This window comes from Antechinus flavipes, chromosome 4 (genome assembly GCF_016432865.1).
Source record: "Antechinus flavipes isolate AdamAnt ecotype Samford, QLD, Australia chromosome 4, AdamAnt_v2, whole genome shotgun sequence".
NCBI lineage: Eukaryota > Metazoa > Chordata > Mammalia > Dasyuromorphia > Dasyuridae > Antechinus > Antechinus flavipes.
This window is the reverse complement of record NC_067401.1, coordinates 445,796,478-445,820,987: the sequence shown is the minus strand read 5'-3', so window position 1 is coordinate 445,820,987 and position 24,510 is coordinate 445,796,478. Positions and strand designations below refer to the sequence as shown.

Sequence of the window (24,510 nt, the reverse complement as noted above, 5' to 3'; positions counted from 1 at the left end):
ATCGTTATCATTTATCATGATATTGGGGATCTAAACATTGTCTTTCCCTCATCCATCCAGATTTTCAATCTTAAAGACTTTAATTTATTCTTCTCTTTAGTCTCTTCACTGCTCCTTCATTCAATCAGTTGCTATAGTCTCTTCTACTATTTCCCTCTTTCTTCTCTTCTTATTGCCACCATGTTAATTCTGTTCTTGTCATCTCTACCCTGGACCACTGTAAGTCTCTTAATTGATCTTCCTGCCTCTGATTTCTTTTCATCAATACTTCCCAGAGCTTCCAAAAAAATTCTCTCCTGCTAACCTCCCACTCAAAGACCTTCAGCAGACAAAATTGCCTCTATAGAATAAAATGGGAGCTTTTTAGCCTTGGGGGCCTTCTATTATCTGGTTCCTTCCTGACTTTCCAGGTTCATTTCACATAACTCAAATTGAAATAAGCTATTCCTAAGTTTCCTCACCCTCCATAGGGAGATGCTTTGAGAATACTGGAAAGGGTCCTATCATCCCTTTGGGGTTCAAGGTAAAGAAGCTTCTTTACAACAAGAATTGTTTCATTCCCTTATCTTAGTATCTATAGTGTCTAATACAGTACCTGTTAGACAGTAGGCATTTGTCAAACAATCGTTGTTTACTTTATAGTTACTTACCAGTGTAGAAGCAACAACGTAGGATAGTAGATAGACTCCTGGACCTGGAATCAGGAATATCTGAGTTCAAAGTGGGCCTCAGACACTTACTAGCTGTGTGATCTTGTATTGTGTTCTGGTGGAGAAAATACAGCTGGTAAAGAGATGAGTATGATAGAAGATAGGGGGCAAAAGGGGTAATGGGGAGATTACAACAAGCATTCTAGGAAGAACTTCCTTACCTTTTATCTATTTCAGTTTTTTCAAATAGAAATAATAGCAGTCCCTACCTCTAAGGGTTGTTGAGAGGATCATGAGATAACATTTGTAAAGTATTTAGTACAATGCCTTGAATATAGTAGGTGCTTAACAAGCATCTTTCCCTGACCTTCTATGGTACTTTCTCCTATTAGAGTGTGTGTTCCTAGAGGACCAGAATTGTTTTGTTTTTGTTTTTGTATTTATCAGGCTTAGCATAATTCTGGTACTTGTAAATATTTATCAAATTGAATTGAATTGCCATTCTATCTTCTAACCTTATTCGGTCCATGAAGTGTAATTTCTCCCTCTTTATTTCTGCTTTTTGATTTATCTTTCTTCCAGGCTCAGTTTAGGGCCACTTCCTTGTTAAGCATCCCAGCTCTTAACAAATGACTTGATCCAATCTCTCCTTTGCTCCCTCTGTCCTCTGACTCATATCATACTTATTCATTTACTTTCAGTGTTTTTTCTTTATGATCTAGCAAAGTAGATGAAAACAGACACATATGAGATAAAAGCCCAATGATACAAACCTCAGGAAGTGTGAATAAAATATTCAGAGAGTGTCTTTTCAGTAAACATAATCATTCTGTCACCTATTAATTAAAACATTATATGTTAAGTTATCTATCTAATTGTAACTTATTGTCTCTGGGGCATACTTTACCTCCTTGGATCTCAGTTTCTTCATATATCACATGGGGCTAATAATAGTTCCTAACTTTTAGCATTATTATGAGGATTAAATAACAATAGTGAGGTACTTTGTAAACTTTAAATATTATGTAAATGCTGGCTATATTAATATTTTATCATTTATAATAATATTATACTTATTATATATTGATATATTATACCAAATAGAGTATTACATGTCATTATTAATAGTGGTGGTAGTAATAGAAGCAGCACAATAGTAACAATAGTAATAATTAGTAGCAATAGCAGCAGTAGTAGTATTAGTGATAATAGTAGTAGTAGAACAATAATAGTAGTAGTAGTAATAGTAATATTGATAATAGTAATATTAACAGCAGTATTAATAGTAGTAGTAGGAATGATACTAATATTGGTAGTAATAGCAGCAGTAGTAATTGTAATAATAGTAGTAGTAATAATAATTGCAATAGTAGTATAGAAGAAAGAATAGTATTAATAGCAACAGCAGTAATAGTAAATAATAGTAGTAACTGCAATACTTGTAATTGTAGTAGTATGGTAGTGGTAGTAGTAGCAGCAGCAGTAATAGTAGCCCCTTGTCAGTTATGTTATAATGGACATTCCTTATATGGATGGGTTAGACTAGGTGGAAGCTAAGGTACCTTCTGGACCTCAAATTCTATGATTCTCAGAGATAGTTAAAGTAAGTGGTCTCTAAAGTTCCCTTGAGGTTGAAATCAACACATCCATCAAGCTTCCATGTGCCAGATATTCCAAGAGGTTGAAATAGAATTCAGATGTATTTCAGGAGTGTTCAATCTGGCAAAAAGGTGAGATTAATTTGCATAATATATTTACAATTTGAAAGTTGCCTTTTGTAGAGATAGTACTAACATTTCTAGGAGCAAAGATTCTGTCCTCAGGGTTGAGAAGATATGTTTAAATTACTCCTTTACAACTAATAATTTTCAAACTCACAAAAGGAACAGGCAAGCATATAATTACTCTATGCACCTTAGTTGGTTTTAAAATGATTGTTTCACCTATTAATTTATTCTGAGGGTTTGGGCTTTGAGGGACTTGGGAAGGTGTACTTTCCAAAACACATGGCTCTATCAAACTACAAAATGATGTAGCCTTCTTTCTCTTCTCCTCTGAAGAGAATATTTAATTGATGGATTATATTTATTCTATAAAAACACACTTTTCTCCTCTTCCATTTGCTCAAGCATATGAATTCAATTCAGTAATATTCTGTTTTTTTTTTTTTCATTTTTCTCTCTCTTTTTCTTTTAGGCATAGATGTTCTTTATCAACTAGGCCTTGGAGGCAAAGATGTAAGATATCAACCGGTGGAGAACATGGTTTTATCATCATCATCTACCCCATTACCTCAGGGAGTTCATGTAGCAGAAACAGGTGTCATTCTAACAAGTGACTGTCAAATAGAGGCACCTACCAGGAAAATTTTGCCATCTAGTCTAGGACAGCAATTCACAATAGTAATTGGGTTACTCTCACATAGAGTCAACAATGCTTTTCTCTTCAGTATCAGAAATAAAAATCGACTGCAATTGGGAGTACAATTACTACCCAAGAAAGTGGTGATCCATATTGGTGGGAAGCTAGCAGCATCTTTCAACTACAGTGTTCATGATGAACAGTGGCACTCCTTTGCCATTGATATTCAAGATACAGTGGTTTCCATGTCTGTTGAATGCGGAAAGAAGCAATTCAGCAAAGACACTCTTTCAAGAGTGCAGGCATTCAATGCTGATGGTGTGTTTACTTTGGGAAGTATGGACTCCCATTCAGTCCACTTTGAAGGAGTAATTTGTCAGCTGGATATAATTCCTTCAGCTGAAGCCTCAGCAAACTATTGTAGATATCGGAAGCAGCAATGTCGCCATATTGATACCTACCGATCAGAGACTGGGTTTCCTCACACCACCACATTGCCAGGCCTTGTACTGGAAAAGTCTCCATCACACAAGCAGTTTGGTGAAGAGGTACCATCAGAGTATAGACCATTTTATGAAGGACAGGGAAATCCAAACTCAGTAAATAAAGAGGCTCCATCAGTCCATAAACTTCGGACACCCTGGGAATCGTCAAGCTCTTTAACATCATCTGTCCCCTGGGGAAACATCTCTGATGGTGGTCTCATGAAACCTGAAATTCAAGGCACAAAGATGATCATCAAAGAACATAGCTCACCAAATTTAAATCTGTCAGCTCCTTACCACCAACTTAAAAAGGGGACAGTGAGCTCCAAAGAGAAATTAATCCAAAATGTTTCAAGCGATGATGTGGGACATAAAGAAGAAACAACTAGTCTCCCTTTGTCTAAGGAGAGGTCATACATCATCCCTCCCTTTATGAAAGAGGATAAAACTGATCACCTTAAAAAAGATAACAAGGTTAATCAGCACACTGAAAAACTCACGGATATGTCACAAATTATGAATACAACTTTATATCAGATAACAACTGAACCATCTGTGGATAATAATCATAATCAATGGAAAGGCAAAGTTGACACGGATGGTACATACCACATTGAAGATAACTATGAAACTGATTTTTATGATTATTATTACTATGAGGATCTGAATATGATGCTTGAAATGGGGAATCTGAGAGGCCCCAAAGGGGATCCTGGACCTCCTGTAAGTTACCTTTAAATGTGTCTTGCTGAAATTAGGTTAGTGAGAATTTTAGAGAAAATTTTGTAATAGAGTATAAATAATAAACCAAACCTGTGACAGAAAATTATTCTGAATACAATGAAAGAATTTATGGCTCCTATAAGATGTACTTGCAATGGGAACAATTTTAGCACAGCTATTGGTTTTTGCTGGGTGATGGTTTTTTTTCTCCATTAATATTATTGGTAGATCGTAGGAGCATTTAGTTTTAGTGAAGTTACAGACAAACCAGATGTTTTGGTTTTTTTAACTGAAATTCAGCCAGAGATTCAAGTTGCTAAATATGGATTCAGCTTTCTCTTTTAAAAAAATAATTATAATTATAAGATTAATGTACCTTCTTGTTAAGAGATGGGTCAGGAGACAGATGAAGAGAACTAAAACATTGCACTTATTTAAATTATGGGAGGATGTGTATGGAATGGCCAGATAGGGATGGATTAAAGGCCATATTGGTGAAAGGGATTCTGACACCAAATAAATCTTAGATTCATTTTGAGTTTTATGGTCTTCCAGAGTACTTAAATTATGCCCTTTCAGCTACTACTGGCATTAACATTGTGGTAATATGCCCAGTGACAGAACTACTTTTCAGAGAATTACTATTCATCAATAAAATAGTTAGACTTTTAATAACTATTATTGGTTGTCTAGGCTAAGCGAGGATTATAATTCGGAATTTGTTATAAGCTATAGACTTAATTTTTAAAAGTACAATAAATATGCACTTGAAGATTAAATACAGGCTATGTCTGATACAAATTCAGTGAAGAAGAAAATGTTAATAAATTCAACCCAACTAGACATTTATTAGGCATCTACTTTGTATTAAATATTATACTCAGAACTGAGCAAACAAGAAAAAAAACCTGCCCCCAAGGATCTTATATTCTGGGAATGGCCTCCTGTTCATGGTGGTAATTTATGTGGGTCTTGAATAGAGATAGAAAATCCAAGAAGCAATCAAAAGTGATGGTGCAATCACTTATTTGGTGAGGTTTTGACAGAGTTATGAGCTGATTGATTGCATTTTCCACTTTTCATTGGGTTATCATGACAGTCATTAACATAGCTCCAAAGCCATATAAATTTTTAAAAACATGTTATAACAGATAAAATACTGAGCATTTATTTAGTCAGCAAACCCTGATTCAAAGCCCACCTCAGATGCATAAATAGTAGTGTGATCACAGGTAAGCCACTTAAACCTTTGAGAGCCTCAGTGTCCTTATTTGTAAAATGGAGATAATATTTATACAACCTACCTTCACTAGATTATTTGGAAGGAGGACATCTGCAACCTTAAGAGATTATTTAAATGTGGGCTATTATTTTTTTAAAGTAATTTTGAGTTTTACTGCAGTGTTCTAATGAATGAGAAATCAAATAATTAGAAAGTATTATCTTTTTTTTTTGCATTTGAAAACCACATAACTTCTTTGAGTCCTGTGTCTATGAAAAATTACATTTTCTTTTTTGAAGTCAGACCAAAGACAATCATCTATGAGACCAATTTGTTTGATGAATATGTTAGTTGACATATACTTGAGACATTGGTATAGATCCAGAAACCATTGCATGGAGAAGATGATGCTACATGCTTAGCCTGGTTTTTCTTTGTGGTTATTACTGGAAAGTTATTTGATATGTATTGAGCAACACTTAATATAGTTTTGTATATGTCTATAAATATTGTGTATAGATATTATTAACATGGGACAAATCTTTTGCTTAGTAACCAGTTAATAACTAGAGCTAGTAACTAACAACTAAAAATCTATTTTTTGAAAACAACTAGCATTCTAAATGAAACTGATGTTAAGAAACAGAAATACAATTCAAAGACACTGAGTCATTCATTCATTCATAATTTTATTCAACAAAATGTACAAGGCTTTTTGTTAGGCTACACAAAATTTTCAAACTAATCTGTTCACCCAAACTCCCCAGAGAGATATTTTATTTTAATCTTAAGTATTTTTAATCCTGAGGCAGGTAGGTGGCACAGTGAATAAAGCATTAATCCTTGAGGCAGATCTACCAGAATTATAATCTGATCTCACACTCTTGCTAGTTTGGTGAAGTCACTGAGCCTCTATTAGATTTACTTTTTTAATCTGTAAAATGGGAATAATAATGACATTTAGCTCCGAGCATTAAAATGAAGTATAAATGCTAGTTTTATTATTATTAAGAATAATATTATTGGCACAGTAGTTTTTAGCTCTGCACATTCCAGTTTTAATAAATCATTATCTTAAAAATGAAAATGTATAATGGGAATTTGTTTGGAAAAACTTACCTTCTTAACAAAGAGGAAGATTAGCTGATCATAGTTTCCCAAACATACTTCATTATTTCTTATATTGAAATCCTTCTTGACCTCAGCATATCACAATAGCAATTATTTATTTATTTATGCTTTTATTAATTATTCATACTTGTATTATTTTTCATATTTGCAAATTCAACACTTCCAGAATCTGTGACTTGGTCAGTGTGGGTACTTCCTCCCTCAGTTCAAGTCACATCTCCTTTCCTTTTCTTTTCTTCCTCTCCCTTCTTGATGAATGAATGAAAGATGCTAGAACTGAAGTCAAGAAAGCCTGAATCCAAATCCAGCCTCACTAGCATCTTGTGATTGTGCTAGATAGTGGCAAGTAACTAAACCTCTGTCTTTCTCAATTTCCTCATCTGAAAAGTGGAGATAATAATAGCTCCTACCCTCAGATATCCCTGCCCTCAAGGAGCCTACAACCTAATTGGGGACTTGAAATACAAACCTGTATACAAAGCAAGCTGTGTACAGGATAAATGGGAAATAATTAACAGAGGGAGAACACTGAAATTAAGAGGGATTGAGAAAGACTTCCTGTAGAAGGTGGGATTTTAGTTGGGACTTAAAGGAAGCCAGGGAGCAGCAATGAGAACAATGGATGAGACTATCAGATAGACAGATTTAAGCTTGATTTAAAAAGTGGAGGGGCTATTTAAAATGATAATGGGTCTCTCTTCACTTGATGTCTTTAGGGTAGATGTTAGATGTCCATGACAGATGAATTGTAGAAAGATTCTTGAAAAGATCTCCATTGGACTAGATTGCTTCTAATGTTCCTTTGTACTCTGAGATTTTATAATTTCATGATACTAAAAAACAATTTAAGTCACATACCCTATGACTTAATTGGCTAGACGTCCTACCTTCATTTCTTCTGAATCTTTTTATGTACTTTTCGAGGTCACTTTTTCTCATTCCACCCTCATTTCTATACAACTCACCACTGCAGTTTGAAAAATGGATTTAGGAAGGGATAGACTGGAGATAAGGATACCAGTTAAGAGAGTATTGTTATAATCCAAGTTAAAAGAGATGAAGGCCTAATTAAGTGGGTAACAACAAATATAGAAAGGAGGAAGATTGTAGGAGAGATATTGCAAAGCATCCAAGGGGCTTTGCTGCTTTCTGGATTATAGGACCTCAGGACTCCAATTGTGAGGGACCTTGGAGATAATCTAATTCAAGTCGTTCATTTTCCAAATATGAGCAATAAAGACATGTGAAGAATTAAAGATGATGCTGAATTATTGGGGAGGATGTGCAGTACCTCAACAGAAACAAGAAAGTCAGGAGGAAGGTCCTTTGGGAAGTAAGATGTGTGGTTTGGTTTTAGAAATGATTAAATTTCAAGAGTCAACTGGGTATTGAAAATAGGGGCCTATAATTCTGTGGAGATCTTGGGAATGGGGGAGAATGGAGTTGTTTGTAGAGAAGTGAGGGATGAAGACATCGGAACGGGTAAATTCACCAAGAATGAGAGTATAAAGCAAGAAGAGGGTCCAGGACAATTCCCTTGGAATACTGTCAGAAAGAAGGTAAGGTGGTAAGAGGAAACCGTCAAGAAGGTAAAAGAAGAACCCTGAGAATCCCTTGTTATACAAACTAAGGAAAAGGAGAGGGCTTCAAGGAAAGGGTAGTAACTATTATCTGATGTCAATGAGAGTTTAAGAGCAATGAACACTGAAACAAGGTCTTTGATTTTTAGCAATAAGGAGTTCATTAAATACTTTGGGATGGAGGTCTTTTGCTAGAACAGTGGGGATAAGAGCCAGATTTTACAAGTGGTGAAGTGAATGGGCGGTAAGGAAATTGTAGAGCCACATGTAGACATCTTTCTAGAATTTTTTTTTCCTAATCAAAGGAGAGAAGAGAGTTAGCATAATAACTTAAAGGAATGAACTGATGAGCATATCCTTAATTTGATTTTGAATAAAGGCATAAATCCTATTTCCCATTCTCTACAATGTATACTCAATGATGTTGCCCATGTTTTGAAGCTATGTTTAATATCTTTAAATAATGTAGGTGGGGGCAGTGGATTGAGAATTTTCTCTGAAGTCAGGAGGCCCTCAGTTCAAATTTTACCTCAGACACTTAATACTTACTGACTCTGTGACCCTGGGCAAGTCACAAGTTCTTCATATATATATGATAGACAAGAAAAATGAGGCTCTGAGAGATTGAGCTACTTGTCTATGACCATATAACTGGTGAATGTATCTGTTAGATTTTTGTAATTATTACTTTTTTAAATTTATAGAATAAAACAAGCATTTCTATAACACTACATTAAGAAAATGATTCACACAAAACTGCAAATCTATTATGCTCAACTTGCTATTAGATCAGCAGCAGCACTCATGAATTAGACCTGAATCAGATTAAAATGTAATTGGGAAATAATTTACAAAAAAAAAAATGTAAAAATACAGTACAACACAGATAATGGTAATAATATGGTCTTCTAAGTCAATATGAAGCTTTCAGAGATCATTTCTGTTGGAGTTTGACACCACTGCCTAAAGCTATAAATTACTAAAGAGTTGCTAACTTCCATGTGAGTTCATATCATAAGTTCCCTACACTGAGGAAATCATGGGAATGCTCCCTGCCCTAGCGCATGTAATAAAGCAAATAGCTGGTTATCTATTATTGATTATTTTTTTAACTAACTTCTAAGAAATTCAACTTTTTTTTCACCGGCTAGGTTAATTGTTCCTCTAGAATTTTTTATTTCTGTTTAGCCCCAATACTTTACTTTACCCCATAGAAAGTTTCTGGCTCTAGGAGCTACCTACCAGGGCAAGAATTGGTAGATTGTAGTGTTACCATTGGAAGGAACAGATGGACTCCATTATAATCCAGCTTTCCACACATTACACTGTGTCTTGGCATATTTCCTTTAAAAGTACATAAAATCCACAGGGCTTCAGCTTTTCCTGGGTAAGCTCAGTTTAAAGTGTGCTTGAAAATCTATAGTTCTTGGTCTCCAAACCCTAAATGCAGTTCCCCTTCTCTAGTAAAAGTAAATTTAGGTAAAAGTTACCCACAAAACTGCCCATTCCAATGCCTCTGCAAACCATCCTGGGTAGCCAGTCCAATGAGTCATGAGCTTCCTGCTGTGATTTCTGACCAGATTAAAAAGGACAACTGGAGTTCTAGCTTTTACCCCTGCAGTTTGGGGTGAGGCAGGTGGGAATTGATGTTGCTATTAAATGGTTATCAGCTGGGACTAGAGGCAAGTAGGCAATTTCAAATCTTAACTGATTTCAGCATATGGAGAGAGAGAGTCTATGTGGTTATTACTCCTTTTAATTGCCTCATTTCTTTCTCTTTCAAGGGTCCACCAGGTCCTGTTGGTCTCCCAGGTCCATCAGGAAGGAGAGGTCCAAGGGTGAGTAAATGAGTTGAATGTTCTTTCTATTATCAGAATGATAATGTATTTTTAAAGAATGGGAAGGACAGTGGATGGTAACCTGAAAATAGATGAAGGTTCTGTAGTATCTTCAACTTGAGGAAATATGACTCATTATCTCCCTTCACCAATGAAGATTTCAGTGTATCTGATTATCCCATACATTGGATGGTGAGCTCCTTTAGGACTGGTACTGTCTTTTATCTCTTGTATTCTCAGCTCTTAGCACAATGTCTGGCCTTTAGTAGATGCTTAATAAATATTTATTAATTAATTGACTGACTCACCTGAGGTTCACACAATTAGTAAGTGCTAGAATTCAAGCAATCAGTCAACAAGTATTTTTTTTTTATTGAATACCTACAGTGTCCTGGGATTGCTTGGTGCTGGAAATAGAAAGACAAAAGGTGTAGAGGGCTGAAACTATTGAGTCGATTCACTGAGATCAAGATGGCTGAGTACTTGAGGCTTACTACCGATTGGACAATACTCTATGGGCATATGCTTGGAAAATGGCCCTTCCTACTATCCTGTGCTGGCTCAATGATTGGTATATACAGAGGATTGTAGGAGGGACTAGGGGATGGAGTAAGACTAGCCAGAGTCACTTTGGCCATGGTCGAGGAAGAAGGTGGTTGTGGAGATCCTACTTCCATCCCCTTCACTTCTACCCCTAAAGACCAAGAATAATGACTAAGGACTTTTGCTTATTCTGACTCTGGTTGATTGTAAGGTATCCTAGGTGCTAGCGTGGTCATCACTCTCTCTTTGTCTCTCTGTCTTTATCTATCTATCTCTCCCCTTGCATCTATCTAAATTCAGGGTAGTAGGAAACAGCATTCATTATGACCAGGTTTCATGTAGGAAGCCCAGTCCTTTCAGATTTTGTCTAGAACAAACCATTATATCTAGAACATCTTCTATGGATGCTGATATTCAAGCAAAAGTTGAATGAAAAGAGATGAATGATTCCTGACACAGAGCTTTAACGAGAATGAGGTTTCAGTGGGGCAAAGCCAAATGTCACAGAACAATATGTAAAATATACTGCCTCCCCCATGAAATCATTCATGGATCTTCAATTATGATTTTATCTCTTCTCCTCAAACAACCTATATTTTTTAATGCTTCCCACGTTCTCAAGAATATAAAATCCTCAAAAGCAAGAACTATTTCTTTTCTTAAAAATGTTTTTTCTTTATATCCCAGCTCCTAGCAGAAAGACTTCCCCATAAGTAATGTTAATAAAATTGGACTGCTTGCCCTTTTCTATTCTGTCTTCTTTGGAGATGGATCATAGTCATTTCCTCCATAAAGTAGCTTAGATCTTTAAAGTCTGTCCTTCCTTTGCCAACTCCAAAGAAGCCAAGAAACACATGGAACCTTGTTTGTTTGCTTCTAAACGCCTAGTCAAGGCATTCTCTATGAATACGTCCTAGGAAGATTATCAAATTTGCTACAGCAGCAGCAGCAGAATTGGTCTATTGCTACTTGTAATATTATTCTTAGCCCTTGGGTGATCTCATCCATCTGCTGCGTGGTAGGTGAAGGTCAGGTTCATTTGCTTTGGGGAATGAAGGGGAGTGGGTTTCCTTAAAATAGTGCATTCCTGGATTACATAGTGGAAAAGAGAAGGGCAGAATATTAGCTATTAACTAGGGAAAGAAATGTACAGAATAAAAAATCTCACCCCAAGGAGCTGCCATATTTCTAAAATTACATCTGCTGAACAAAAGATTTATGTGTTATATAAATCTAAAAGTGGTGTTAGTCAATTTCCCCCTGCCAGCTTTTGTTTTAACTAAGGCAACCCATTTCATTTAGAGATGAAAATGGGGATTCTGGTGTGAATGTGGGTATTGGGCGGGTTCAAAAGAAAAATGCAAATAGTAGCACTTCACCAGCTTTTAAGTGTATCTTCAAGGTCTGAGAGAATCAAGGACTTAGATTGTATAGAAGTAGAATAGCACAGTCTCCCAAACTAGGAACCCAAACTGAAGAGGATGGGAAGGGAAGACAATAGAAGCTCTTCTGGTTATAAGCTTTCTCCAAAGAGAAGACATATTTGGCCTTGCCTGGTGAAATACTGAAATACACAGTTCATCTTTGATAAGATCTCCCTCTTTGCTTCTCTCCCACTTCCTGATAGTATTTATAGTGTGTCCTTCCAGGATCCTAATGTCCTAATGTTGTCTTTTGGCTCTGGAAAGCCTTGAACTGATGTGTCCTTCGCACATATACTACACATTCCAAAATTATTTCTCCCTCCCTCTCTTCTATCCTTTTGCCCTTTCATCCCTCAAATCCTATAAAAACTCCAATTACCATAATTTAGAAGATTGCAACTAGACATTTGACTCGGATTCTTACTAAGATGTGAATGACTAATAACATCCCCTTAACATATTTATTGAATATATAACTCATGCAGGCATTATAGGGAAAATTTCCATGAATGTATAAACCCCGAAGTACAGCTAGGACTACTTGCTTGAAGTGACAAAATTCAAAAGTTGATGCTTGTTCACTGTGCTAAATCAAAGCAGGACCTTGTGGCCTAGGGTTTTTTTTTTTTTTTTTTTATCATTGGGTTTTCTTTGAAAAGCTGTGCAGTATTGTGGATAGCTTGCCTCTGAATCAGGAATAGCTGAGTTCTAATCCTGTCTTAGATACTAGTGATGTGTCAAATCACTTAATTCCTATCAGTATTTTCCAGAAAATGGAAAAATAGCATCTGTCTATAAAGATCAAATGAACCCCCTTCCCCATGTGCACACACAAAGATAGATAGGTTAGATAGGTAGATAATTGATAAAAGTAGATAGATATACATACACGGTATCCCAAAAGTCTTGGTGCAATTTTAATTGCTTAAAAGAACACTAAGAATTTTGGGATAATATTTCCTTTGTCTCTGATGGGCAAATCCCCATCTCCTGTTCCTTTCATTTTGTTGATTCACAATTGTAATGTTCTTGTGCCAAAATGTAGTGTTCTCGGTGGGTTTTCTGGAGGTCTTTGGGTAGCCTTCTTTTCAGCAAAGTAATCACCACAAGAATAGCTAAGTGTTAAAGTCCAAAAGTCTTTATTGTCCCCTTCACCTGGTGCTCAGCTAGCTTTCTCGTGGCCTTCAGAGGGACATGGTTTGAGTGGAGAAAATACAGGAGGAGAGGCCACTACAGTAGTGTAAGATGAAGTGAGTCTGAGTCCAAGATTTTGTGCTTCAGCCTCCAGCCAACACAAAGGAGGACAATGGAATAAATCTGTCTCTGCTTCATTTGCCTGAGTTTGTCTCAATTTATATGCTCTACACTGAGTATAATCAATCATTATATCACTAGGAAACCATTATTTGTTGTAAGATTAAATCAATCATACTGAACTAGAGAACTATTAAGCACCATGCTAAACTAGATAACCATTGTCTCATCAATTCCACTGACTTAACATTTTGTAAGAATCCTTGTTTCAGAGTTCTGGCCCATAACACAGAATCATTGATTTCTAAAGAGAAAATCCTTAACCTCCCTCCCATAAACTCTCTTGTGTGAAGCTGGTTTTGAACTAGTTCTTCCTGACTCCAGGCTCAGCACTTTACTATTAGATAGCTAGTATTACAGTAGATAAAATATCATATTAACAGCAAGCATCTGATCTGTTCCATGACTGACATTGATTTTTCATTACTTATAGGGCATGCCCGGACCACATGGGAATCCCGGTTTGCCTGGGCTGCCTGGTCCAAAGGTAAGTGATTTATTTCCCAAGAGTCATGATTTTCCTGGTACTGTATAAACATGGAAACTTCAGAAATTGAGCATTTGGATTACAATATATCTGAAGCATCAGGAAAGGAGAGGAAGAGGGGACTCCCAGAAGGAAGCGGTCATTGTTCCATTTCCTTCCAAACTTGCCAAGTGATGGCATTCATATAGGGTTATCACAAGCAGATGGTGAACAACTCTAAGATGCAGGATCCCAATGCTATAAAGTCCAGAATGCCCTAAAATAAGGCCAATGTACATTCCCAACTCTACTCCTATATAATATATAAATCATATTAGAACATATGGACGTTAGTGATAGAAAATATTGAAGAAAGAGAATGGGATTTTCAAAGGACCTAAAATCTGCATTGTGTTCTCTTCTCTTTCCTGAAAAATAAAAATAAATCTCTTTTAACATATATACATATATATGTATGTATGTATATATACATATCTATATATTTATACATATATGTATGTGTGTATGTATATATATGTGTATATATACAGAGAGAGAAAGAGAGAGACAGACAGACGGACAAGCAGACAATTGATCAAATTGGTCATGTTCTAAAATGTGCCTCATCTTGAATAATTAGTCCATCAATTCTCCATCAGGAGATGGATCATGTTTTTAATCAGTGATCCTTTGGAATGATGTTTTATTATTTCATTGATTAGAGTCTTTCAACATTATTCATTTTAAAAAAAGGTTTTTAATATAATAAGTTTTCTTGTTTCTGCTTACTTTGCTCTTTCAAAAATTCATTTAAAATATCCCAGGTTTTTCAAGAGTTCTCCTTTTCATCATTTCTTATGGTATAACAGTATTCCATCACAGTCATATACCACAATTTGTCCAGCCATATATAGCTTCGTAAAGAAGTATGAATTAAAGCAATTCTAAGTTTCCATGTCACACCCATCAGAATGTCAAAGTTGATACCCAAAAATGTTATGAAGGATAGCCTGGATAAAGACCTGGAGCTAGGAAATGGAATTTTCAGCCATGGGAAATAAGAGTATGTAGACCAGTTTAACTGGAATACCACAGAATATATAAAGAAAAGTAATACATGGTAAGCCTAGAAAGGTAGACTGGACCCTGAGTCTAAATGATTTTAAATGCCAGAGAAATGTTTCTTTTATCATAAAAAGAATTGATAGCCCTGGGAGCTTTTTAAGCAAAGGGATAATGTCCTTAGATTTATGCGTCAATGAAATAATTTAGACAGCTACGAGATTGGATTGAAGAGAGACTGGAAACAAGAAAAAGAAAAGGCAGTTTTGAAGTTAGTGTACAAATCCTGTCAGGTGATGATGGGGGCCTAAATTAAAGTGGTGGTATTTTGAGTGGAGATAAGGGTGATAGAATTGACAACTAGTTAACTAATTGGATGTGTGGATTAAAGGAGATTATAGTGTCAAGGATGACTCTGAAGTTCTTAATGTGTCAAAGGAAGGATAGTGCCTGAGAGAAGGGAGAGAGGGAAGAAAAAAAGAGGAGAAAAAGAGAGAAGGGAAGCACATACGTATATGTAGATACTGAGTTTTATTTTGGTAATGTTGTTTCAAATGCCAATGGGACATTTACTTGGAAATATTTTATAGGCAGATGGGTAGAGCTCTGGAGAAAAGTGAGATTTGGGTATATGATCTTGGAGTAATCTGATTGGAAATAGAAATTTCTCTTCTATTTATCTGACTACATTTGAGCCCCAAAGGAGCTAATGACTTTATTGAGTAGAGAGAAAGAAGAGGAACAAGTACATTACCTTGGGGGACAACCACACATAAGAGATAATTAAATGATTTAAAATCCAACAAAAGACATGGGGAAGGAATTTCCAGGCAGGAAAAGAATCAAGAGAGCAGTATCATGTTCTAGAAATGAGAGAGTATCCAGAAATTGATCAACAGTATTAAATGTTTCACAAGGTTGAGAAGGATAAGGATAGGAAAAAAGTTATTAGATTTGTTCATTATAGGATCATTGGTAATGGAGAGAGCTGTTTCATTTGAGTAATGGGATTGGAAGACATTTTCAAGAAGTTTGGGAGTTAGAAGAGAGGAAATAGAAGCAATAATTCTAAACATACTGTTTAGTATTTTATCTGTGAAAAAAGAAAAAAAAAGATGATGTATGTGAGAGAGGATGATAGGTTCAAGTGAAAGGGCTTACTTTGGTTTATTTCGAAGCATGAGGGATGCCCAGGAATGTTTGTATGGAGCAAATAATGAGTTACTAGATAAAAAGAAAACGTGTAATGGGCTGAGGCTTGAGTTGAAGCGCTGAGGTCCCAAGCACATGAGGCTAAATAGTAATTGGACCATACTCTATTAGTATATAAGCTTGGAGAAAGAATGGCCCCTGCCCACTCTTTGTGCAAGTCCTGATGTGTTGTATAGAAATGATGATTCTGGTGGGTGGAGGCAGGGGAGTGGAAAAGGAAGGGGAGGAGAGACTGTTTGCTTTTGCCATTGCGACGACCTTTCTGTTTGTTTCTCCTCTTCTTTTTTTTTTTTTTTTTTTTTGCTTTTTGCTGAGGCAGTTGGGGTTAAGTGACTTGCCCATCACACAACCAGGAATTGTTAAGTGTCTGAGGCTGGATTTGAACTCAGGTCCTCCTGACTTCAGGGCTGGTGCTCTACCCACTGAGCCATCTCTTCCCCATTACAAAAATGAAAATTAGGAAAAAAATAGGCAAATGATTGTAGGGATGATCTGTCAATGGAAACAAAAGGGGATGGTATCGAGGGTGCAAGTAGAGATGTAACCATTATTTTGGAGAAGGGCCACCTCTTTATCAAAAACTGTAGAAAAGGAAGAGAGTGAATTTTTACAGATATAGTAAAAGGGAAGAAGAAACTCATGCCAAATGTCCATGGTGAAGTATAAGAAAGATCCTCCTTAAGAGGGAGGGATGGAATGGTATAGGAGTCTTGAGAAAGAGAAGGTTTGAAATATCCATCATATGGGGATTGATAGCCAATTGGGGAAGATTAGTAAAAGTGTTGTCTTATAGCAGAGAGGATCTAGTTGAAATTATATATTACAAATCTACAGGTGAGTCCTTTTAAGTTTGGGTCAAAGTGGCAGATAGAAGAATGGTCTCAGGGAGTCGAATCGAGGGTTGAAACTTGGCAAGGCATATGATAATGTACTTTGAGCTCAAATAGAAATCATTTGGCTGTGTAAAAATATAACATGTACCTTTAGTGCAAGTCATGAAAAGATAAGAGCCAAAGTCTTGCTTTCAAAGAACTTCTCATCCCATTGTGCTAAATCTTGGGTTAACAAGCAAATGCTGACTTCTATATTTTGAATATGTTGAATCCTTTAATACTTCTACCTTTTTAAAGTATGGTCTATGTTAAAATAAGAAGCAATCGAGCAAGGTTGTTCCTTTAGGGACACACTGTGCATGTGCTTCAGTTAGTACTTGTTTGAAACACATAAAGATAATCCTCCTTGGAGGTCATGCCTGACCTCAAGCCCCTGAGAGCCATGTCTTTAAACTGTTAAACATTAAAAGATCAAAGGGCCACGTGGCTATTATAATAGCTTCATTGCGATCCTTCCCAGTGTTAATAAAGTAAAATGTAATAAAGGACACAAGAGCTATTCATCTCATTAACTGAGATCAGAAAGCTCCCATTATGAGGCTAATTGTGAAAATATTGCCCTACTAATAAGTTCCACAAAGAAGTACGTTCCACTTAAGGCTTTCATATATCCATTCCCTCCATTGAATTGCCTTTGTTGATGCCCTCAAATGTTGTGTGGGCTATTTGTTTATTTTGTTTTTTATTAGGGGGGTAGATACAAATCTTTACTAGTGCCAATGAAACACACAAATGGTTTAGTAACAACCCTTTGAAGATTCATGTTGAGGCCAGAGTCTGCATCATGACCTTTGCATGTGATACTCATTCTGTCCTAAGTAATCTGCTAGTAGTCAGACCAGCTACAAGAAGATTTCTTTAAGGAACCCTAAAAACAATGAGCATTGCTTCTTTGAATTTGGTCAGGGTACAGCATTTCTTTATGGTTTTAGTAATTTTGCTGAAAAATATCTGCCTTAATAAAGCATCTAGATGATACAATGCATAGAGCGCTGGGCCTGGAGTTAGGAAGACCTGAGTTCAAATGCAGCCTCAAACACTTACAGTGGAACCCATGAAGTCCCTGGACCCTGTTTCCCTCATCTTCCTCATCTGTAAAATGAGCTGGAGAAGGAAATGACAAATCACTCCAGTATCTTTGCCAAGAAAACCCAAAACGGGGCCATAAACATGGTTGAAAAAATGACTGAACAATTGACCACATCACTGTCAACTCCATCTTCATTCATTAAACTCCTGTGGCTTCCTGTCACCTCCAGGATCAAATATGAAATTTTCTCTTTGGTGTTACAAAGCCTTTCATAACCTGGACACTCCTTACCTTTCTAGTCTTCCTTTACCTTATACATACCCATTCATATACCCTGAGAGCTGCACACTGATTTTCTTGGTATTTCTTGAAGAAGACACCCCATCTCCCTATTCTGCCTGGAATTCTCTCCCTCCTCATCTTTACCTCCTGGTTTCCTTCAAGTCTAAGCTAAAGTATCCTTTGTATCAAGAAGCCTTTCTCTATCATCCTTAATTTTAGTGCTGTCTCTGAGATTACTTCCAGCTTATTCTGTGTCCATCTTGTTTGTACATATTGTTTGCATGTCATCATCCCATTAGATTGAGAGGGAGCTCCTTGAGGTCAGGTATTGTTTCCTCCATGCTTAGCACTTTATCTGAAACTTCATGAATGCTTAGTGATTTGACTTTTTAAAAAATTACATTCACGTTATAAATCCATCATGTAAATGTAGAAATTTCTTGAAAGCAGGCCCTGTTTATTTCATATACAGTAGGAGTATAATAAATACTTGTTGATTGAATGAATCAATCAATGAGGTCATGAAAATTAGGTTCTAATGGGAAACTGAGATTAAATTTAAAGAGACCTTATTGCCAAGATGGTACTCTTTAGTAGCAGCACTTTCATGCATGGGTTGAGTTAAATGGATGTTGGGAAGTTTTCTAACTCTCAAATCCTGTGATTTTGAATCCTTGTGGGCTCCTAACAATTAGAACTTCAAATTCTAATATAGAGGAAAAATTCTGAGAGGATCTAGTATTGTTTATTGATGATATACTCAGAAATTCTCTGGTATTGAAAGGATTTTTTCAAGTATGTGGCATATGGGAGGTACTTGCTAATAGCACAAACTACGTATAGTTCTTGAGTAGAGATGAGTATTTGGTCTAGTGGACAGATCACTGGACCGGAAGATAGCAAGTTCCAAATTCCAATCTGGCTTCAGACATTTACTATCTGTGTAATCCTGTAAATATTACCTAACCTTTCTGCCTCATTTTCCTCATCCCTAAATGAAATTAACAAAAATGATCTCCGTTAATACAGTTAGGTGATACAGCAAATAGACCTCTGGGCCTGGATTCAGGAATATATGATTTAAAATCTAGCCTTAGGTACTTACTAGCAGCATGACCCTGGCCAAGTCATTTCATGTCTATATGCTTCAGTTTCCTCAATTGTAAAATGGTAATAAAAATAATACCTGTCTCCTAAAATCATTATGAGGATGAAATGAATTAATATTTGTCAACTCTTAGTAAAGTACCTAGCACAAAATAGGAGCTTAATCAATGATTGTTCCTCTTTCTTTCCACCATCTTGGTCCTTTCTTCCTACCTCCCAAAAATATATAAGGACAAAAATAAGATAATACTTTTTTTTCCTAAGGTAATTGGGGTTAAGTGACTTGCTCAGGATCATACAGCTTAAGTGTCTGAGATGAGATTTGAACTCAGATCCTCCTTATTTCAGGGCTAGTGCTCTATCCATTGCACCACCTAGCTGCCTCTAGAAGATAATGTTTAAAAATACTTTGTGAATCTTAAAATTATAAATAAAATTTAGCTATTATTATCATTGTTATTAAATTATTCATACTTTTGTAAGTCAAGGATTTGTGATCAATTGATTAGAATACTTGCTCTATCAGCATGGGTAGTAATTCACCCATGCCTTGTAACACATCCATGCCTTCTAATTCTGTCTAATTCTTGTCTAAATCTTTCCATAAATTCCCCATAGATGATAAATACAACGACACTGAGACTTTCCTGTAGGCCCTTTTCATGAAGATGGGACTTAAATTGCCTCTGTTGCCTCTTACATTGGCTCCACAAACTCCAAATAATTACATATTTCTTGCTTGCATGTTGCCTTTTAAGCAATTTATCATATATGGGTCATTATTGATATGTCATCTCCTATTTACACCTAGCATGTGTATCTCATTGCAGGTTGGATCACTCCCGATTTTGATTCTTCTGATATTGTGATCTATCATAGTTTGTAGCCATACATTTTCCTGAAAATAAAAAGAAGAGGTTTTTGGCAGTCAAAAATATCCTAAAATTGTCTAAGGTTCTCTGCAGTTTACTGAATGCAATCCTGTTTGCTGTCTTCCTCCTTTTTAATTGTGGGCTCAATTCACTGTCTATCTAAAAAACAGACCTGACAAAGATATACTAATAGACCCAACTCAATGGGCCACCCATCAACAACTGTGTGTTATGATCTGGGAAATAAGTATTTGTCATGCCAAAATTTGTCATTGTTTTTTCCTATTCAATTGCTAGGTTGACATCTTTTAGATGGCTATGAATCTCAATAGCCGGCTTGTCATTTAATAGTGACCACAAAATGCTGAGCTTCCCCCTTGATTTGACCATGTACCAGTTAGCGTTCTTTATTGGATCTATGAGCTCATTAAAGTGGATATCATTTCCACTGGTAGATATAGCTACCTATCTATGCTTTATCATCCGATGGATTCTTTGTGTCCCCCCTCTCCCTCATAGTAGATCTGTAGAAGATCCACCTAATGTCTCAAAATTTTTGCTTTTGTGTTTTTATTTTGTTTTGTTTAGTACCAGGTGGTAAATACCAGTTTCATATTGCAGGGAACCCTAGATCATAAACCATAGAGAAGGCACTTGATAATATCTAATATCATCAAGAGGATATAGATGCAAGGGTCTCCAAAGGCCATTTTTTGAGGTTAGAAAACCCTGGAACCAAGTAGCATAGGCTATATAATCTTTATGTAGTTCCTGACCTTAAGAAACTTACATTCTATTGGGATGGGGGAGGATGCAGGAAGTACCATTATAAATAAAAGACAGGGTATGGAGTGATGTCTTAGTCAATGGAATGATTCAAACCACATTTTCTGGTGTGAAGAGAACACTTTTGGATGGAGGAAAAAGTAGGAGGGCTGGTGAAGTATTTCCTTTTTTGAAACATGAAGTAGTTTTTTTTTTATCTATAGGAATCATTACAAAGACAAAAATGGAGCACCTGCTTTCAAGGAGTTTATGTTCTACTGGATGTAAAAATTTATGAAATAATTTTGGGACTGAGGGAATCTCAATAACTAAATAGATAGGAAAAGATCCATGTGAGAAATGAGGACATTTGAACTATCAGAGAAGACTAAATGGTAGAAATGGTGCTTAAACAAATGTGGTAGGAAGCAGAATGTGTGAAGGGGTAGATGAGAACAGAATGTATTCCATGAAGAGGCAATTAATAGAAGTTGAAAATTTCACTTTCAGTTTGGGGGAGCATTTGGTTGGAATGAAGTGGAGAGGGAGTTGAGGCTGGAAAGGCAGATTGGAAGCACATTGTCGAGAGTCTTAAATGATGTACTTCTTTCTCTTTTGGAATCTCGAAATAGTTTTTGCCGTCTAAGCATTGTTTCTATTATTATGGCAAGTAAAAGATTTTTTGACAAGTGAGAAAACCCAATTATTTTTGCTGAAAACACCCACATTATTCTACTATACTTCAGTAGGAATAGCAACTTTTATGGCCTGCATCTCTAATGTGCCATAAGAATTGGGCAGTAATATACATAAAGTAGGAGTTGTAACTGGCTTCCAGTCCTTAATTACTTCACATAAGAATTTATACTTAACAAATCTGATTAATTTTCAAGAAACTGTTACTTTTCAAATGTAGTCATAGAAACAAGTCTAGAAGAGATAAATAACAAATAACTATAATAACTTTGATTTAAAACTTTTTAGAATGTACAATGGTATCATGTACAAAAGTGACAACATATTTGTTGCTAAAATTTTCATAAGGATTTTATTTTCTTTCTTGTCCTCACATCAAACCAAATTTTAGGATACTTAATAGATTCTTGGAATCATGAATTCCTAGCTAGAAGAGAACTTTGAGATTATCTATTTCAACTCCCTTGGCAAATGAGCAAACTGAGGCCTAGGAAAGTTAAATGATTTTCCCAAAGGAAAAGCCAAGTTCAGAATGCCTAGTGACTGCTGAAACATGAATGTGCATGAATCTGCCCCTCACTATTCTTTCATTCTTACACCCTAGGGCCCTAAAGGAGATCCAGGGTTATCACCAGGTCAAGCCATAACCGGAGAAAAGGTAAGGAGCTTTCCTTAAAAAATCTAAAAGTCATGCTCATGAGTTATTTTTCTAATTTTGTTTTGCTTCTTTTTTCACTCATTATATATATTTTTGAATTGCTATAGTACTAAAAGGAATTCATCCTGGGCGTTGTGTTAATTTCATTTATTCATTGACTTAATGGTTTACTGATTTATTGATTTATTTGAACCATTATTGCTGATGGTTATTCAATGAATATGATCCTAAGAGCATGTACTACTCTGAACTCTGTGGAAGTGAGGGAGTGGGTGGGAGGGTAGTATACAAAGAAGAATAAAGCATGTTCTCTAAAGTATTTTTACATTTCATATATATATATATGTATACATGTAATATACATACATATATATGTATATATCTCAATGCCATTAGGATGTGGAGGATAGAGAACAGATCTTGAAGTTGGGAGGACTCTGTGCAGGCCCTACCTCTGACACATAGTAGCAAGTCTCTTCTCGGAATCCTAGGCAATTCTCTAGGACCTTAAATTGCAGAGAAGGGGGCTGCCCTATACAGATAGAGGAACTTTTCTCATCTGGGAGATCCCTGGACCAGAGAAACCACAGCTCTAATCCCTGTTCTCATTATAGATAAATTTTGGTTTAATTGCATTTATACTCACAGACTGGAGAAACTGAGATAAAAGGAAAACAAGGTTTTACTTGAAATCAGGAAGATACAATTTAAAGACCTGCTACATAATTACTTTGTTACTGTGAATAAGTGAGTTTATTGATGTAAATGGCAACTCTTGAAAACTATGAGTTACAAAGTTAATGGTTTGTGTCACATCAGGGAGTTTTCACGTTCAAAGTTCTCCAGGGAGATGAAATTGCAGACCCAGACCAAATACATACAACATACGATAAACAATATACACATATCACACATAATACATAGATTGTTAATGCATATATACTGCACTTTGGAAAATATTTAACATGATTTAAGAATCATATAAATAGATGCTAATTTTGGTCTGCCAATTTTTAGATGGAAAAACTGAGGTCAAATATCACATCATTTCTATGTGTCTGAGGCAAGATTCAAACTCAGGTCTTGTTTACACCAAGCACTATGCCATTAAGTTGCATCTCATATAATGCATGCACACACCCCTGTATGCCATATAGACATATATGTATAACTATATGTATGTTCATATATGCATGTGTCGTTCAGTCACTTTCAGTTGTGTCCAACTCTTCATAACCTCAAATGGGGACAAACCATTTCAAGTATTATATACCCAATTATTTTTGCTGAAAACACCCACATTATTTAGGGTTTACTTGGCACAGATACTGGACTGGTTTGCTATTTCCTTCTCCAGGGACTGGTTTGTTATTTCCTTCTCCAGGTTATTTTTACAAATGAGGAAAGTGAGGCAAATAGAGATAATTGACTTGACCAGGATCACATAGCTAGTTAGTATCTGAGGCCAGATTTGAACTTAGGAAGTTGAATATTCCTGACTGCAGGCCCTGTGCTCTGTGCCCTGTGCTACCACCTAATGGCCCTACCTTTATGTAGCAAGTAAGTGTATGTATTATACGCACACACATGTATATATGCATATATGGATATAATGCCTTGTTTTTGGCTTGTATTTTGGCTTTCACATACATTATCTCTCCTGATCCTCACCCTAGTTCAGTGAGTTAGCCAGGCCATGTTATTTCTGCTTTAGGTTAAATTTGCATATTGGCAGAATAAAGAGTCCTACAGTGGAGGTGAGAAATGTGGGCTTAAATGCTCATTCTCCTCCCTGTGACCCACATGACCTTAGGCAAGCATCCCTAACACCTCAGTCTCCTCATTTGTAAAATGGGGAAAATAGCTGTGAGAAAAGGTGGCTGTGAGAACTAAATGAATTAACCTAATCACATAAAATATTTTGCATATCCTAGGAGTACTATGTAACAAGACATCCCCAAAAGTCTAAGATTATTTCTCATATTACTATACTATCTCATATACTATACTATCAAATGTTTGAGAATTCTCAAGCATTATATGAAAATAAAGCAGAAGCCTACATGATAATAACTAACATTCCTGTAAACACTATGACAAATTCATAAATGCAGGGCTTCAGTCACACAGAAGATCTTTCTGGAGGCATCTGCCACATCTCTGTTTAGACTGAGATTTGAGCTCCCCAGGACAATT

The 24,510-nt window shown here is 36.1% G+C and overlaps 1 protein-coding gene across 1 annotated transcript in view; it reads left to right on the top strand.

Moving 5' to 3' along the window:
* The window catches only part of COL24A1 (collagen type XXIV alpha 1 chain), a 354,155-nt gene that overhangs the window by 43,003 nt on the left and 286,642 nt on the right, over positions 1–24,510 (top strand). Inside the window, exons 4-7 of the mRNA XM_051999253.1 lie at positions 2,847–4,219; positions 9,937–9,990; positions 13,705–13,758; positions 22,261–22,314. Coding sequence (XP_051855213.1) covers positions 2,847–4,219; positions 9,937–9,990; positions 13,705–13,758; positions 22,261–22,314 — 1,535 coding nt within the window. The remainder of the gene's footprint in view (positions 1–2,846; positions 4,220–9,936; positions 9,991–13,704; positions 13,759–22,260; positions 22,315–24,510) is intronic.